General features: G+C 45.1%; 1 protein-coding gene across 1 annotated transcript in view; it reads left to right on the top strand.

The window, feature by feature from the left end:
* FHOD3 (formin homology 2 domain containing 3) overlaps positions 1-17,015 on the top strand; it is a 505,940-nt gene that overhangs the window by 320,978 nt on the left and 167,947 nt on the right. Inside the window, exon 12 of the mRNA XM_049697949.1 lies at positions 10,765-11,003. Coding sequence (XP_049553906.1) covers positions 10,765-11,003 — 239 coding nt within the window. The remainder of the gene's footprint in view (positions 1-10,764; positions 11,004-17,015) is intronic.

The following is a 17,015-nucleotide window of genomic DNA, read 5'->3' as shown; positions in this document are numbered from 1 at the left end:
AGTATGTACGCATTGAAGACTATTTGGAAAATACCAAAAAGTGTAAGAGAAAAAACCGCCCATGATTTTATTACTAACCATGGTTAACATTTTGGTCTGTTTTTCTAGTCTTTTTTGTAAATGCATAGACTATGAACTCCGGAGATAATAGTGTGTATACAGTGTTGTGTACTGAATCTTTATTAGTAAATATTTCGGAACCATTTACTTTTGTCATTGAATCGTCTTCAAGAATTTCATTTTATTAGGAACATAATAGCCTGTCTGTATGCAAGTACCTTAATACATATAACCAGTCCCTGTTTTCTCAGATTTAGATTGCTTCCAAGTTTTTGAAAATGATAAATGCTGTTATAATGAACAGCTTTATTCATAAATTTGTGTGCACAGCTAGAGTCCTAGGAGGGATATTTCCCAGCTGAATGGCTCCATTGTGATCTTCACTGGGTAGAAGTGGAGAAACTGACATGTAACTCATTACTTCCTTAAAGTTACTGTCATAATAAATGACAAGCTGAGGAACAGAACAGAATTATCTTTGTATGATCTTAGGAAAAATCAGTGGAAACTGAGCCAGAGAGATCTGCTGTCAGAGCATAAAGCTTCCCACAGCTGGCCAGCTCTTTTGCCCCTGCTCTGGGCATCTTCTCCTCTAATGAAGCCTCACTTACCCAGTAATCTGCTCACACTTTCATGTTTTATTATCAGTGGGTGGTGGAGGAGTATGTTCTCATGGCTCCTAAGAGACAGGATAAGGTAGGAATTAAGTAAGAATACTAAAGATGGAGAAGGAAGGGACTAAAGACAGTTGGCTCACATCAAGGTAGAAGGACGTTTCCCAGTACATATACCTCCCTTTCTTTACCCCCTTCCCCCGATCAGAGCTCCAATCTCTGAGACTCTGCTCAACCAGGGGCTTATATTATCATAGCTTTGGATTCTGTGTGGTCAGTGTATATCAGAAGATAGCATAATGCAGGTGAATTTCCTACCAGTGAACCAACTGGGAGAGCATTTTGAAAAGTAGCCTGGATACCTCCCCTAGAAGACTACTTCTGGTTTCAATTCAGGGCATACTTTCTCTCCAGTCTATCTGACTCTCAAGCTACCTCCTCATCTTCCTCTTTCCATTCAAGCCAAACGTTTTAAAAGATGTCCTGTGTTCACCGTCTTCCTTTTGTCAAATGGCATTTGCTTAATATTTTGTTTGTTTGTTTTTTGTTTTGTTTTTTGCAGTACGCGGGCCTCTCACCGCTGTGGCCTCTTCCATTGCGGAGCACAGGCTCCGGACGCTCAGGCCTAGCGGCCATGGCCCACAGGCCCAGCCGCTCCGCGGCATGTGGGATCCTCCCGGACCAGGGCACAAACCTGTGTCCCCTGCATCGGCAGGTGGACCCCCAACCACTGCGCCACCAGGGAAGCCCCATTTGCTTAATATTTTAACATTAAGAACATATCATTCACAAATGTAGATTATATGTTTCACTCAAAGAACAACAAAACACCCATTGTGATAGTTAACTTTATGTGTCAGCCTGACTGGGCCACGGGGTGCCCAGATATTTGATCAAACATTATTCTGTGTCTGTGTAGGTATTTCTGGATGAAATTAACATTCACATTGGTAGACTGAGTAGTGAAGATTGCCCTCCTCCATGTGGGTGGGCCTCATTCAATCTACTGAAGGCCTGAATAGAACAAAAGGCTGAGCAAGAGAGAATTCACTCTCTGCTGATGGTAATGAGCTGGGACATAGTTTGCCTCTTATCTTTGACCTCTGGCTAGAACTAACACCATTGGCTCCCTTGGTTCGCAGGCATTTGGACCACAGATCTTGGTACTTCTCAGCTGCCATAATCATGTCAGCCAACTCCTTACACTAAATCTCCATGTATATCCTATTTGCTCTGTTTCTTTGGAGAGCCCTCATGCACTCATGCATTTAAGAAGCAGAATATTACCAGTAACTCGGAAGTGTCCTTGATGGTCCTTCCTGGTGTCATCCAACTAATTTCCAGCACTGTTCTCTTTTTTTTTTTTTTTAATAATTTTGTCTGAAAATAACTTATTCTGTGAGCTAACACAAAGGATCAGATTATCAAATAAGAGTTGACAGATCTGAGATCTTGCTACCTATAGCAGAGCTATACTAATCTATCTAGGCTAATAATTTCCAGAATGCAGAGGTGCAGAGACCTGTGACTCCCAGGTCTTTTATTCGTATATCAGACATGTGCTTTCTGACCCAGAACAATAGATGAGGTCTCCAAGTGTGGTTCACGCGTCACCTCGCGCAGTGAGTGAGTAATTTGCTTCATAACTATGAAGACTCTCTACTACATAGTCCAGAGAGTCATGGCGTATAAATCCATAAATTCTGTGTTTATTTAGTGTAGGTGATCCTTAGCCAATCCTACTCTGCTAATTAAGGGCATTCCAGAAACAAGAACTCTCATTTTAGCAAATATCATCAGGCTGGTTGTTAGATAGTCTAGTTATTAGCATATTTACAAAAGATTAGATGGGGTCATTGTCTTCTTTCTTTCCGCAGAAGCATCACTACTACAAAAGGAGTGGAGGGATCACAGCCCAGCTGTTTTAACTCCTTCCTCCCAGTCTGTATCCCTAAACAACATATTAATTTTGTCTTTTTATAAATGGAACCATACCTTTGGTGTCCTCCTACAGTTTCTCTTTTTGCTTATTGTTTTTGAGACCTACCCACGTTGTTATGTGAAGTTCTAGTTTGTTCACTTTCACTGCTGATGAATATATCCCAGTTTATTTATCTGCTCTTCTCTTGATGGATGTCGGCTGGTTACAGTTTTGTTGCCATGACAATGCTACCATGACCATTCTTTTCTGCGTGTGTGTGCGCGCACGTGCCCAATACTCTTTATGTTTACATATCAATTCTATACTCGCTTTGTAAAAATATTTAGAAGTTTTTCTTCTTTCTCTCTGCCCTTGTCTCTGGTCTTTGATTATTTGATAGAATTCCCTTGGGAAATTGGGTGGACCTGTGATGATGATGATGATGGGGCAGAGGAGGAGTGTGTGTGTTTGTGTGTGTGTGTGTGTTGGAGGCAAGAGATCTTTGGTAACTATGTTTTTTCTATGGGTATTGGTCTATTTAGACTTCCTATCTTTATGTAGATCAGTTTTTCTGAATCATATTTTCCTAGGAAATTATCCACTTTATCTGGATTTTTAAACTGATTACTAAAGAGATATATAAATAGTCTCTTAGGAATGTTTTTAATTTCCTCTTGTTCAGAAGTTATTTTCCTTTGTTAATTTTTGTGTTTGCAATTTCTCCCTTTTTTTCCTCTGGGTTAACTAGTGGTTTGTCTGTTTTGTCGTTGTTGTTAATTTTGACTTATGTATGATTTTCAGTGCTCTTCTGTTTTGTAACTCAAAACGTTTTTATCTCTATAATTTCCTTCTTTAATTTTCTTTCAGTTTACTTTGTTGTTCTTTGTTTTAGATTTTTAAGTTGTTTATTTACTTTATTTCCTTTTATCCTTTAACCATCCTCACATTCCTGGAGTGTAATCCACTTGGTCATGATGTGTTCTTTTGTAAAGTGTGCTGTTGGAATTCTGTTCGATACTAATTTATTTAGGATTTTTACGCGAATAGTCATAAGTAAGATTGGCCTCCCTCTCAGGCTCCCCCCTCTTCCTTTCTTCCTTTTCTATATGCCGTCCCTAGTAGCTTGGGCATCACTGTTATGCTAGCATCATAAAAAGATGATGCTGGTGGTCATGAAACCACATTTGTATGTTGCTCCTGTAGAATGCACTCCCGGCGACTATGTCTATGGATGTCTCCAGGGTACCTCTCTGATTGTTCCTCCTCGATGTCCTCGCGTGGATCTTTCTTCTCTGTCTCTTCCCTTTCAGTGTTGGGGTTTCCTTAGCAGACCTCCTCCTCTCTCAGTACATGCAGCCTGCACTATGATTCACCCAGTGAATTCAGCAGCTTTGGAGGCTGGTGGCTGATACCTTGACCCTGAGCTTCCTGCCAAGACTCCTGGCTGCCTGACCCTCTGCCTGCTTGTCTTTTTGTATTACGTTCATTCATTCATTGAGGGTATGTCACATACTCTGCTAGGGCTGAAAATACAGAGCTAGAAGATCTGTCCCTGCCCCAAGCAACTTTCATTCTGTGGTCTAAGACAAGCAGGTGGCTGGTTCCCCCAGCAGCTAAATGTGATGGCACAAGAAGGGACATGGAACATGCCAGCGGAGCTCAGATTATGTCAGTCACAGCCACCTGGAGGCTGCACGTGACATGTATCCAGCCCTAACGAAAACTTTTATTTTTCTCCCATGACAAAAACAAAAATCCTGCACAATCTGTTCATTTCTCCATCTCTACAAAGATCAGAGTCTCCCAAGTTACAAACCCCGAGCTGTCCTGGACTCCCTCCTCTCTCCTCTGTCCCCATGCTCGACAGTCTGATTGCTGAAGACTGTGATTTCTTCTCCATTCCCCTAGCTCAGGCCCTCATCATTTCTTGCCTGGATTATTGCAATATCTTCTCATTCTTTTGTTCCTCTATGAATCCATTCATCCAATAGAACTTTACTGAGCACGTACTATGTGCCAGGCATTATTCTAGGCCCCAGGACACAGCAGCAAACTAGACAGACAAGGCCAGTGTCCTGAGGGGATACACATTCTCATGGGGTGCAGACAGTGATCAAAGTACGTGAGTAAGCTGAGGATCCAAGATTGCTGGCGTGTCTATGAAGAAAAGAGACAGGATGAGGTAGAGGTGAGACACTGAGGCAGGGGGAGGAAGGCCCATCTGAGGTGGTGGCCTAAAGAAGGACAGTGACAGAGGGGAGAGTAGTGGAGGAGCTCAGGTTTGGCAGGTGTGAAGGGTTGAAAGGAAGTGTGATGACGGGCAGGGCCTGGAGAGGTTGGCACCTGCAAAGTGGCATCCCCTGGAGGCTTCTCTGCTTATTCCCTCTTCCTAACTCCCTGCAACTGAAAACAAGGGATCCTCCTGGAAGTCAGATCTGACTACGCCATTCCTCTATTGAAGAAAATAAACAGGAGTGAAGAATGAATGAAAAACCTTAAAACCTTTTTCACAGCCCGTGGGATGAAGCCCAAACTCTTTGAGTTGGTACGAGAGCTAACACCGTCTGTGGCCTTCGTGCTTCTGTGGCCTGTCTCGGGTCATTCCTAAGATGTCTCTGAAGTTTCAGCCACACTCAACTTCTTCTGTTTCTTGAACGTGAAAGGCAGGTCATCAGGGAGCTTCCCTTTATCCATTCTCCTTGCTTTGCCTGGAGTGCTCTTCCTTCCCATTCTCAGGTTGGCAAACTCCTCCTCCTCCTGTAGGAGTCATCTCAGATATCCCCTCGTCCGCAAGGCCTCCCTGACAAGGTAAAAGGAGTTCCTGCTACTTGTCGCCTGCACTTTGTTTATAACCCAGGAAGGAGCACTTGTCTGTGTCCACACCTCAGACTGAACAGTCCTCAGGTCGCACTTGTCTATCTGTTTGCCTTTGTCATCTGTCTCATTCCTCTCTAACCCCTTCGCCTAGCAGCGCACCTGCCCAGAGTAGAAGTTCAGTGGGCACTTGAATGAAGGTCTCTTTTAAATATCACACATTTTATTAACAGATGCTGGGTTGAAGGAAGGGCATGATTTAATCAGAAATCAGCTACCTTAAAGGGGAGATGCTTTGAGTAATCACTCAAGGTGATTACTGAATGCTTGGAGTACCAGGTAGAGTCAGGATTTTTATTCCTTTCTGAAAATTAATGCAGTTTTAAAAATATTTAGTGCCACAGGACAACTAAGTTCATTATATGCAAGGGCAGCAAGGAGGCCTATAAGCAGTGCCAATATTTTCCTCACAATAGACTATGAATGTTTTCAAGCCATTGTAGAGACCTTGGTTGGGTTTCTAGAATTCTTCTTAATAGTGGAGGATGTCTGGTGACCATATGTCCTGGACTTTCTGGGGAATGCCCAATTCCATGTAATTTAATTCCATTTTAGAAAGGTGATTTAATCCATGTTTAATTAAATTCATTTGAATTTTTATAGCTTTGAATGATTTTTCAAATACATAAATTCACGAGTCAAAATAAAAAGTCTTTTGTCAGATTGTGTTCTAGCTTTTGATTCTGAAAATGTGGTCCTAGTAATGGCAAAGGCATCTTAGGGATGAAGACTTTGGGGGTGAGGGGGTGACTGTTACTGTCAGGAATATATAACTTATAGATCCATTCTCTTAAAATTCTTCCTTTATCATAGGTGATTTTTAAAATGTGTATCAGTTATCTCTTGCTGTATAACAAATATGCCAAAAAGAGTGGTCTTAAAACAGCAATTATTGCTCATGATTCTGTGGGTCAGAGATTTGGGCCTGGTTCACCTGAAAGATTCTCAGGGAGCTACAGTTATCTGATGGCTTGACTGGGGCTGAATGGTCTAAGATGGTCTCATTCACCTGGTTTGGCATTTGGTGCTGCTGTTGGCTGGGCCATATGTCTTCAGCGGACTAGCCCGAACTTCTTCACATGTAGCAGCATTTCAGAAGGACAAGTCTCAAAGTGCAAACACTTTTGAGGCATCTATGTCTTCTGATGTTCCATTGGCCAAAGCAAGTCACATGGAAAATTGTTGACTCATTGTAGGAGAGGGCTACACAAGGATAAGGAAACAGAGAGGCATGATTCCCTGGGAACCTAGTGCTATAATCATCTGCCACAACCTGTCATCAGCATAGTTTCTTTTTGAAATGGTACTAGCACTGGCATCCACTTCACCTAAAAGCTGAATCAAGATGTATAGGTATGAATTAAAAAGAAAATGTGGGATAGCAATTTGGAAAATGATAACATCTGCTGTGTAAAGATGGCTGCCTGTCATGGAGGTTAGTAGTAGTATAACAACGTAAACTCAAAGAAATGTTAATAGATTTTGACCTCCATTAAGAATGGTCAGATTGTTCAATGTTTGATGATACTAAGAAATTATTTTAAGCAGGACAGTGGTATGTGGTTATGGGTTTTAGAAATCCTTATCTTCTAGGGATATATACTGAAATATTAATGGGTGAAATTATATGATCTGGGATTTATCTCCAAAAAATCTGGCTGGGCTTCCCTGGTGGTGCAGTGGTTGAGAGTCCGCCTGCCGATGCAGGGGACGCGGGTTCGTGCCCCGGTCCGGGAGGATCCCACATGCCGTGGAGCGGCTGGGCCCGTGAGCCATGGCCGCTGAGCCTGCGCGTCGGGAGCCTGTGCTCCGCAACGGGAGACAGGCCACAACAGTGAGAGGGCCGCGTACCGCAAAAAAAAAAAAAAAAAAAAAAAAAAAATCTGGCTGTGGGGTTGGTGGCAGGGAGTAAATGAGGCAAGATTGGCCAGGGTCGATAGTTGTTGAACTGTCATAGGTGATGAGCACAAAAGTCTTTGTATATGTTTGAAAATTTCCACAAAAATTTAAAAAGAATGTTTAGGTCATTCAGTGGCCTCAAAGACTGGTCGAAGTTGTCACAGATGCCACCGTAGTCCGCTCCTCACTGCTTTCTTGATAAGATGGGGTGGGATGTGCAAGCAATCAGTGCTGGAGGAGGAACCTGCTTGCTCCTCATCCTGGTTTTACAGACAGTGTTCTACTTTTTTTTTTGCGGTATGTGGGCCTCTCACTGCTGTGGCCTCTCCCGTTGCAGAGCACAGACTCCAGACGTGCAGGCTCAGCGGCCATGGCTCACGGGCCTAGCCGCTCCGCGGCATGTGGGATCCTCCCGGGCCGGGGCACGAACCCGTGTCCCCTGCATCGGCAGGCGGACTCTCAACCACTGCGCCACCAGGGAAGCCCATGTTCTACATTTGACTAAAAGTGTCAGAAGGTATCTGACGAGGGGTCCAGCAAACAAAACACTCCATCATTTGGGTGAGATTAGAGATTGTTCAGGACATAGTTGATCTCACCTTGGGTCCCATGGAGGACACTGAACTTGTAGTTAATTAGATCTGACACCACAGATTCTGAATAAGTCTCTTGATAAGTGCTGTTCTCTCCAGGTGTTTTCCAGCCCTTAGTGGACTTGACTCTAATCCATAGTGCTCCCTAGTATCTGAAGAAAGTGCGTCTCTCTTCCTATCATCAGTGGACACTGGTGATTCTAAAATTCTTCTTGTAAAAACAAAACCAGGAGTGAAGACCAGCCCCAAATTTCGTGTTACAGCATTCCTGACTGCCAAGCTCGAGACTGCCATTGGATCTCCTGGGATTCTGAGCCCCAGTTACCCTCCGCCCCCATGCACCCTTTTCTTTGTTTAAGGGGATGGATGTTTTGCTGAGGATCTGAACTTTAGACAGCCCTCATTGAATTCCCTTTTATGGTGTCATTTTGATAATCTTTCAAGACTTTTCATGTAAACTTTCTGATTGTCTCCATCTTCCTTGACAAAAGGCAGTTAAAGTAGATTTCACTTTCTGCACACTCTGTGTACTTCTCTGAAAGGCACTGTGAGTGGAATGCTATTTGATCCTTGCATCTCTGAGGTTAGGCAAGGAATTAGAAATATCTGAACTCTACTTTATCCCCTAATCTTATCATTCCAAATGTGTGCTTAATTAGAAGCAGAATCAATACTTCAGGTCAGAATAAGTTCAAATGGTCTAGAATTTGTACATCTAAAAATGAAGAAAAAATAATTGGCTAGTAATATTTTAAAATACTCTCCTTGGTTAGGTGTATAATCATTCTCAAACTTTCCCCAGAGAATGCCATTTAAAGTGCTAAAGTTGAGATGATAAAAGTGGTTAACCAAATACATAACTTCTTTCTTAGTTCTTGCAGTTATACCACAGACCCCCCTGCGCTGCACCCCCCTCCCCCAGGAAATAGACTTTCCAGTGAGATTTTGTAACAATAGAGCTTTTTCTGAACTCTTATCAATTCTTACCTCAAACCTCCCCAAATTATGTCTGACTTGTAAATTCTAAGGGAACAGAATAGTCAAAATATTATTAAATTGTCTTCATCTATCTGGGAGTTTGTTATAGTACGTATCTGGCATGTAGGTAGAAGAGTTTTCACTAAATCAGTCTCACCCAAAAGCTAGAACTGGAGGAAACTGGAGATGGAGCAGATCAAGGGAGGCTGCACTCCTGAGAAACAGGCCGTGCATCTCAGGTGTCCATCCTCGTGAACAGGATGAGAGTGGCCAGTCTGGCCCTGACTAAGCCAGGCTCACCTTGCTATGTGAACACAGTTGGCATCAATGCTTTGGACAGAGGAGACCACTGATTTTGCAGTAGCCAGGTTTTATGTAGACAGGTGATTGATGTCAAAGCCAAACAGCATGGTTAGCCATCTGGGTCTTTATATTACTTCTCCATTCTCTCACTTGTCAGGACCACGTTGTGAACTGTGACCAAGAGCACACACAAGGCTGGAAAATATGCACCTTTGGGGTCGGGGGACCATGTGGGTCCTTGGGTGCCAAATCAGAGAGACTGCTGGACTTGCTTTGGCCTGGCCCACCTGGTGTGCGAGGTGGCCTGACCTGCCAGTTCTGTGTGATGGAGGAATTTGTGGGCATCCTAGGCCCCTTCATCCGAGGGCCTATGTTGGGGAAGAATGGTCATATTAATTGAGTACTAGCCACAGGGAAAGCCCTACCCTAGCTGCTTTATATATGTTAGATAAGTTTTCTTACCAAAAACCTGAAAATGCAATCCTCTTAGCCTCATTTGCCGAGAGAGAGGTTCTCAGGCAAGCAGTTTGCTGCAGGTCACCCTTGGTCCACTAGTGGCACAGGCAGCCACACAGAGGTCTAGTCAACGATAACTTGTGCTCGTCTGACCGTGTAGTTTTTGAGAAGGTAGGTATAAAAATAATTAAAGAAGCTGGAGATACAGATAGGTGTAACCCATGGTTGAGAAGAGTGAGCTCCGATAAAGAGGAGCGTATGCATAGAGATGGTGGGTGTTAATGTGAGCTGAGAGAGCCATGGAGTAGGGTCCAGGATAGAGCAGATTAGGAGAGGGCCGAGCTGGACCTTTGGACACGGTACCACCCAACTAGGAGGGGGCTCCTAGTGTAAGTGCTTTTAAGAGGAAACTTTTTAAAAAAACGGAATTCCAGAGGTCCAGTGTATTTCTGGTCTATATTTTTGCGACCGCAAGTACAAGCAGGCTCCTGAGACCAGGCTGCAGAGGGTTCCCCGAGAGCCGCGGTGCGCGGGGATCTAAAGTCAGGCCTCTCAAAAGACCTGCAGGTGAGGCCGTTCGGCTCACCTAGTTTGTGGCTCTCGCCTTTCTCCTTGCTGTGCTCTTCTGAACAGCCTAGCTGGGAAGGCGAGCTCCGAAACTGTCAGGAGCTCCAGGGCTTCCGGCTGCCGCTGGGCGTCAGGAGAGACTCCGCCTCCTGGACCAGGGAAGAGCAAAGGCGGTGGGGGCAGGGCGGGGGGCGCGCACGAGAGAGGACCTCGGAAAGGGCAGTGCTGGGCCGCAGAGTGAAGAGCCCATCTAATTACAAAATATTTCTCAGGTCTTCTCGTGACATCAGTTGACCTTTTTGTATCCGTTTGGGAAAATCACACAGTGGCGAGCATCTTTTGGTTTGCAGGTGGCGCTTTAGGATGCGTGTGGTTGTGATGACCTTGTGCAGAAGCCGCAGCCACAGGATGGGAAGAGACGGCGTAGAGTGCTCATTGGGGTGCGACTGTGAAAGGCTGTCAGGTCTGAGCTCGCGCTGGGCGCTCTCTGCTTTTCCAGGTGGCACTCAGGCTCGAGGATGGCGACGAGACGGCTGAACCACCCCCCAGCGGGTGCCGGGACCGGAGGAGGGCCAGTGTGTGTTCCGGCACGGGCAGCGAGCACCAGGGCCTGGACCGCAGGCGGAGCCGCAGGCACTCGGTGCAGAACATCAAGAGTCCTCTGTCGCCTCCGTCCAGCCCCTGCTCCCCATCGGCTCCCGACCTCAAGGCCAGTCAAGTGCGAGATCTCCGTGAAAAGTAAGTATTAACCCAGCCGCGGAGAGGGGCGCAAGGATGCCGGAAAGAGGGAGGGAGGCCACAACCCCACCGGTGCCCTGGACCATCCCCGCCTCTCCTGCTCCCTGCCTCTTCTCTACCATTAAACCATCACCCCTAATTCCCCCGGAACTTCCCAGGGGCGAGGTGGCCCTGGTGACATGCGTAGACTTGGTCTTACTAACGCCGTGAACTCATCTTCACCCACTTGTGTTTTCATATTATTTAGCATCTCAGTTAATATCCGTGTAGAAATGCTGTGCTTTATCAACTAGAAAAGAATCCAAAACACAAAACTGTGGCCTAGAAATAAATGGTATGCCACCACACGAATGCGAGATCGATAGAGTCTGAGGTACTCATGATAATACATGGTTGAGGTTGAGTTAAATAGAACAAATATGTGCTTTCATATAACTTCAGTAAATACTGATGCCATCATTCATTCAGTCAGTCATGCAGCATACTTTTTTATTAAGTGTCTGTTATACGCCAGGACTCTTTGAAACCGTGAAGACATATAAATAGAAAAGGTATGATCTCCATTCCTGTGAACCTCCCATCTGGGCAGGGAGAAGGTAAGAATGAAGACAAGGACATAAAAGGAAATAGACTGACAATCCCATGAGAAATTATGTATGTCCAAAATATAAAATTTGACAAAATCTATAGGAGCTCAGAAGTGGTTCCATAAAACAGAGGTGCAGCAGAAGGATGGCCATGCTGCTCTGGGGCCTGGGTCCAGTTATATCTTCCCAAATGGATGCTCTCAGTTCACTAGGATGGTGGGACTCTGTGGACCAGTCCATGCCAGCCAACTCCACTGAGGCTGACAGATACACTGGTTGCCAGTGCACCTCTTCCTGCTGCTGGTGGAAACCCTGCTCACATCACTTGACTGAAGCATTTTCCCCCCATCATGGAGATCCACCTGGGAGCCAGGTGTAGGTCAGGAGGCTGCTTGGTGTAGAAGAATATAACTCAGAATAAGTGGTGTGACCTTAAGATAGTGAGGTCTGTCACTATCCACATATGTCCCTTCCGCTCTATCCCTAAGGGGACACCCACCCCATCCCCACCACTACCAAGAAGTGACTTGAGCAGTCTGGTACTCATGGGATCACTGGAACATGAACCGGTCCAGGCCTTTGGGTGCCCCCTATTACAGAAGGAGAAGGAGGACATCGGTCTGCGAGTGATGTGCAAGGCATGGTCCATGTTGACACCCTTCTCCATCACCTAGCCCTCCATCTACAGGTTTTTCTGTCTCTAAGAGTCTGTGTATAGCAATCTCTATTTTAGTGAAAAGAAGACCAAAACGTCTGAACGGACTGAGGAATGAGAACCTCTACTATGAACATTGTACTTTGTCATCTAAGATCTTCAAGAAACTCAGGCAGTGCTCAGAGGGCCCTGGAAGCTCTCTGTAGTGCTGCCTCTGGCTAATAGCTTGAGAAATTAACATGGAGAGAGTTAAGGAAAGTGTACACAGTGGGCTGAAAAATCGGTTTAAAACCACCAAAGAGGCTGAAGGTAGGAGTTGGGAGGCCTTGTTAGCAGCATTTGGTGTTCTTTTTCTCTGTCTGACTTGTGTCATGTTTGTTTCTGTTCTGTTTCTTGTTTTTACACTTTTCAAAGGTCCCTGTGTTGTGAGTTCAGGTGACCACACCTTGTGATACGTTGGCAAAGGTAACAGCAGTGGAGTGGACCTTCCTGGGCACAGTTTTGAGCCTCTGGGCTTGGTGGGATCTGGAACAGGAGGCCACAGATGCTCCTCTGAATGTTCCTGCCTCGGTGTGTTCAAATAGGACTGATTTTTCATTTTAATGAAATTATTACTTTAATGTAAATTTCATAGCATTTGTTTAAGAAAACTACACTTTCCAGCTTACCAAGAAAGGTAAAGGTTTTCAGATTGATGATTATGAAGTGGCTTCATCCATGAAGCCTGTTGGAGGGATTTTGCCCTGTGGCCCCAAGATGACACCGTAATTTTGGCAGAAGTGGGAGTAGGATAGAGGGAAAGTGTGACGATAAGCAAATTGGGAAGCAATCCCTGCATGCATAGCGTAGTCACCTGCTCAGCATCTGTGCCTCAAAATTGTGCTCTATTCCCCGTAGACCTTGAAAGACACAGACGCATGCCTGACCTAGATTACTCTTCATCTATGCGAACGTTCCGGCCCTGCTTACCGCTAACTTGTAGCAACATGCCTGCCTACGTCACATATGAAGAATTTTAGGCTGAATTGTATTACTCTGTGTCCCAACTAATGCCAGTACTTCTGAAAAGAAGGTAGAGCTATGTTACAGGTTAGAGATTCATGTTGTCCTAAACTGTATCTGGTGCTCTCCACTCAGGTGGTTCTTCTCTGTCACTTGAATTGGATTCTCATGATGGTCCTCTGTAGGATCCAGGCGGGACAAGCATCATTACCCTCACATTACAGATGAGAAAACAGTCAGGGGCTTGGTGCCTTGTGACGAATCTCAGGACTCGGGAGCTAAGCCCTGGGTTAAACCTGAGTCTTTGGCCTTTGCCGCTCAATGTCCGAATCGTATAGAACCACTTGCCACCCTCCCGTTCCTAAACATAGTCATTGAGTGAGATTTGTACTTCTGACTTTGTAGACAGGGAATTTGTTTGCATACCATGTATGTGTATTTTTATTCAGGTTAATATAAAAATCAGGGAGAGTCGAACAGGAGAAAATCCCCCAGTCTTCTTACAGACTTAGGCCGGCTAGGCTGTGTGCTTTAATAAGGATGAGTAAGCCTCAAAACTCACATTGCTCTTCTGAAGAAATAGAAGTCCACAGTGAGCATTTACCAAATAAGGTGTGAGTTTATTGGTCATCCGCCACCTAAAAGTACCTCTTGTGACTATGTGTGCCATAGTGAGTTTCACCTTTGCGATTAAATTTACAGATCTGATTGGAAGAAAAATGTTGGTGCTTTCATTGTTTTACCAAGAAAGTTATTTTTAGCATCTAATCATCAATAGAGCCAGTGTCTCTGCTTTAAATTGTAAGAGTATATACTGTTAGGACTAAAAAGTCTTCAGGGTTGTCAAGCCCAGACCAGAAGCCCTTTCCGTGTACTCAGCCTCGGACATTCTCCTCCCTGAGGCACCCCATCCTATCCTTGGACTTCTTGGCTTGTTAGTAAAGTCACCTGGTCTAAATTTGCTCTATGATGTGGTAGCTCTGTTGGTGCTTAGCCTTTCACTATATGGATAGAATTTCCCTATAATGTTTCCCTATTCATCCTGGTTCTTACCTCTGTCAACACACACTGGGTCTTCTTCCTGCTCTGTATATCCATCTTTCTGACAATGAACTTGGCATGGGACTTAATATAATATATAAAGTTTAATTTCATCCTGTTGAGTTCCACACAACATTCTAACCCGTAGAGGTAATTCTGAACTTCATTTAGTCGTTCATGTCAGCAGTTGTGCCATCCAGCTTTCAGTCATATGTATATTTTAACACACACGGAAGAGTGACCTGGCGGGTAGTGGATGGTGACAACAGCTGGGAAGTAGATGGTACAGACGACTCCCACATTCCTCAAAGTCAGGGGTTGGAAATAGTCTCTGTCAAGGGCCAGGTAATAAATATGTTAAGCTTTGCAGCCCAGACAGTCTTTGTTGCAACTGTGGCTGCTTTTGCAGCCATGGAAAACAGGCTAGAGAATGAGTGTGGCTGCCTTCCACTGAGACTTTATTTATGGACACTGAGATTTGAGTTTTACATGTCATGAAATATTCTTTAGATTTTTTCCCCCAACCATTAAAAAAAATGTGAAAATCATTCTTAGCTGACAGACTGTACCAAAGCAGGTGGTGGGCCACATTTGGCCCACAGGCTTGCCAACCCATATGTTAAGGGGCTGCGTTTCTTGAGGGAAGTTGCAGGGGAAGTGGTTTGGAGTTGGCAAAGAGGAGTATGTGGGTAAGAGAGAAGAACCCGTCACGCCATATGAGAAGTCTGTTAGGGAACAGCATCCTTAAGTCCAGAGTTAGAGCAAGGAATATTCCATGAAGGTGTGGAGGCTGTTTGCTGATGGCTGCTCATGCGTTCCCAGTGGGAGGCTGAGGGGGTTGGAGAGGGTGGAGAAGAGTCAGACTAGGGGGACATACAGAGCCAGTGAGGGGGAGGGCGTGTGGCAATGAGCCCAGAAAAGGATGTGCTGCTCAGGGATGTAGAGGCAGGCTGGGACCAGTCTCAGTGGCCCCGAAAGGCAGTGGTCTTCAACCGGAAGTGATTTTGTCCCTAGGGGACACTGAGCAATGCCTTGGCACTTTTTGAGTTATCATAGCTGTGGTGGGGAGTGCTGTTGGCATCGGTGGGTGAGTCTAGGGACGCTGCTAAACATTCTACAGTGCAAGGACAGCCTCCCGCAATGAAGAATTATCTGTTCTAAAATGTCAACCCTGCCTTAGGGGAAGGCACGTAATTGGTTGTGGTTTTCACCTCCTGGGGACGATGCTGAGGCAGGGAGTCTTTCGACTGTTGGAAGCAGGGTAGCTTTCTTGAACTTTGTGGACCTATCTTAAATGCTCATGTGCGTGGGTCAAAACTGACTTTTTTTTCCAGAGAATATAATTCTTCAATTTGGGGGCTACTGTATAGATAGTACAGTAGAGTCCCTTTTTTGTTTTGTTCTGGTTGGGTTTTAACTCCATTTAGCAAAGTTTTCTACTTCACATTCTCAGGGAATATGCTAAGCCCTCTTCGAGAACCAAAAGTTTGACTAAATCTCATGATTTTCTCAGTAGCTGAAATGCCCAGCGTAACCAATTCTAATCAGCTTCACACCTGTCACATTCCAGAAATACTGACGTAGTGGAATGTGACACCAGCATACAACAAAATGGCAAGACAGAAAAATGATGATATGACAGAAGGTGTGGTCTTCTGCAGCCAGGCTCTGGAACCTGGTTGGAGGAAGAGGAACACAGGGGACAAGCTCACTAGAGCCACCTCTGTCCACGCAGTGTTCACAGGTGTTTAGGTGGAGTTGAGAACTCAGCTTGAGGAGGAGAAGTGGATGCCCTCCTCTCGACTGATGGTGTCATCAGCTGAGGGTCCAGAAGTGAAAAAGTTAAATTCAAGAATTGCGATTTCATCCATGGAGGTTAGATTAGGGGTAAAAATAAGGAAAAAAGGCTTAATATTTGTTGGACAAAACTACTCATTCTAATACATTGAAAGTGATCAGGAAGTAGACAGACTGACCAGGAGTCAAGGGTTGTGGCCAAGCCTGGAGCTTGCAGTTGGGAAGGACTGGATGCAGTAGCTTGACCTACAGACATGCCTGACCCTCCAGCAGCACAGAGAGGTTGTGGCCTGGCCCCCTTGGTCCTGGAGAAGGGGAGACCAGGAGGGACCATGCCCATGTGGGCTACAGGCCACGGGTACTGACGGGGGGTAGCTAGCCCACCCATGCTGCAGCGAGGAGCCTGGCAGGGTGTGGTGTGGGGACAGACTGTGGACACCAGCAGCAGAAACTCAGTCTGCACACATTCTCACCAGCGTGGAATTTGGAATCACTGCTGTACAGGACGTAGAATGGAGGTGCCTGGCTCTGCCACTACTAGCCCTGTACCCATTTAGACATGGCCCCTGGCACAGAGTGAGAACAGAATAAAGAGCAGCTCTTTTATGTTTTCAAATAATGTACTGAGCGCGTAAGTATCTGCCAGGCATTATGCTAAGAACTTTAGTGTACTACGCTTTTCACTGTTACCCTATGAGGTATACGTACTATTATTATCTCTACGAGACAGGAGGAAAAACTGAGGCACAGAACATTGAAGTAACTTGTCCAGAGTCCCACAGCTAATCTATGTGGAGTTGCTTTTAGAGTTCAGGTGGTCTGGATCCAGAGTCTCTGTCCTTCACCATTTTATTAAACTACCCTTTTTTTCCCCCTGTGATTCTGTAGAAATAAAACAGATATACTGGGTACTTGGCAATTAGTAAGCAA

Source organism: Orcinus orca, chromosome 15 (assembly GCF_937001465.1).
Source record: "Orcinus orca chromosome 15, mOrcOrc1.1, whole genome shotgun sequence".
In the NCBI taxonomy this organism is placed as follows: Eukaryota; Metazoa; Chordata; class Mammalia; order Artiodactyla; family Delphinidae; genus Orcinus; species Orcinus orca.
The sequence above is the reverse complement of the archived record's forward strand: the minus strand, read 5'-3'. Positions and strand labels throughout refer to the sequence as shown.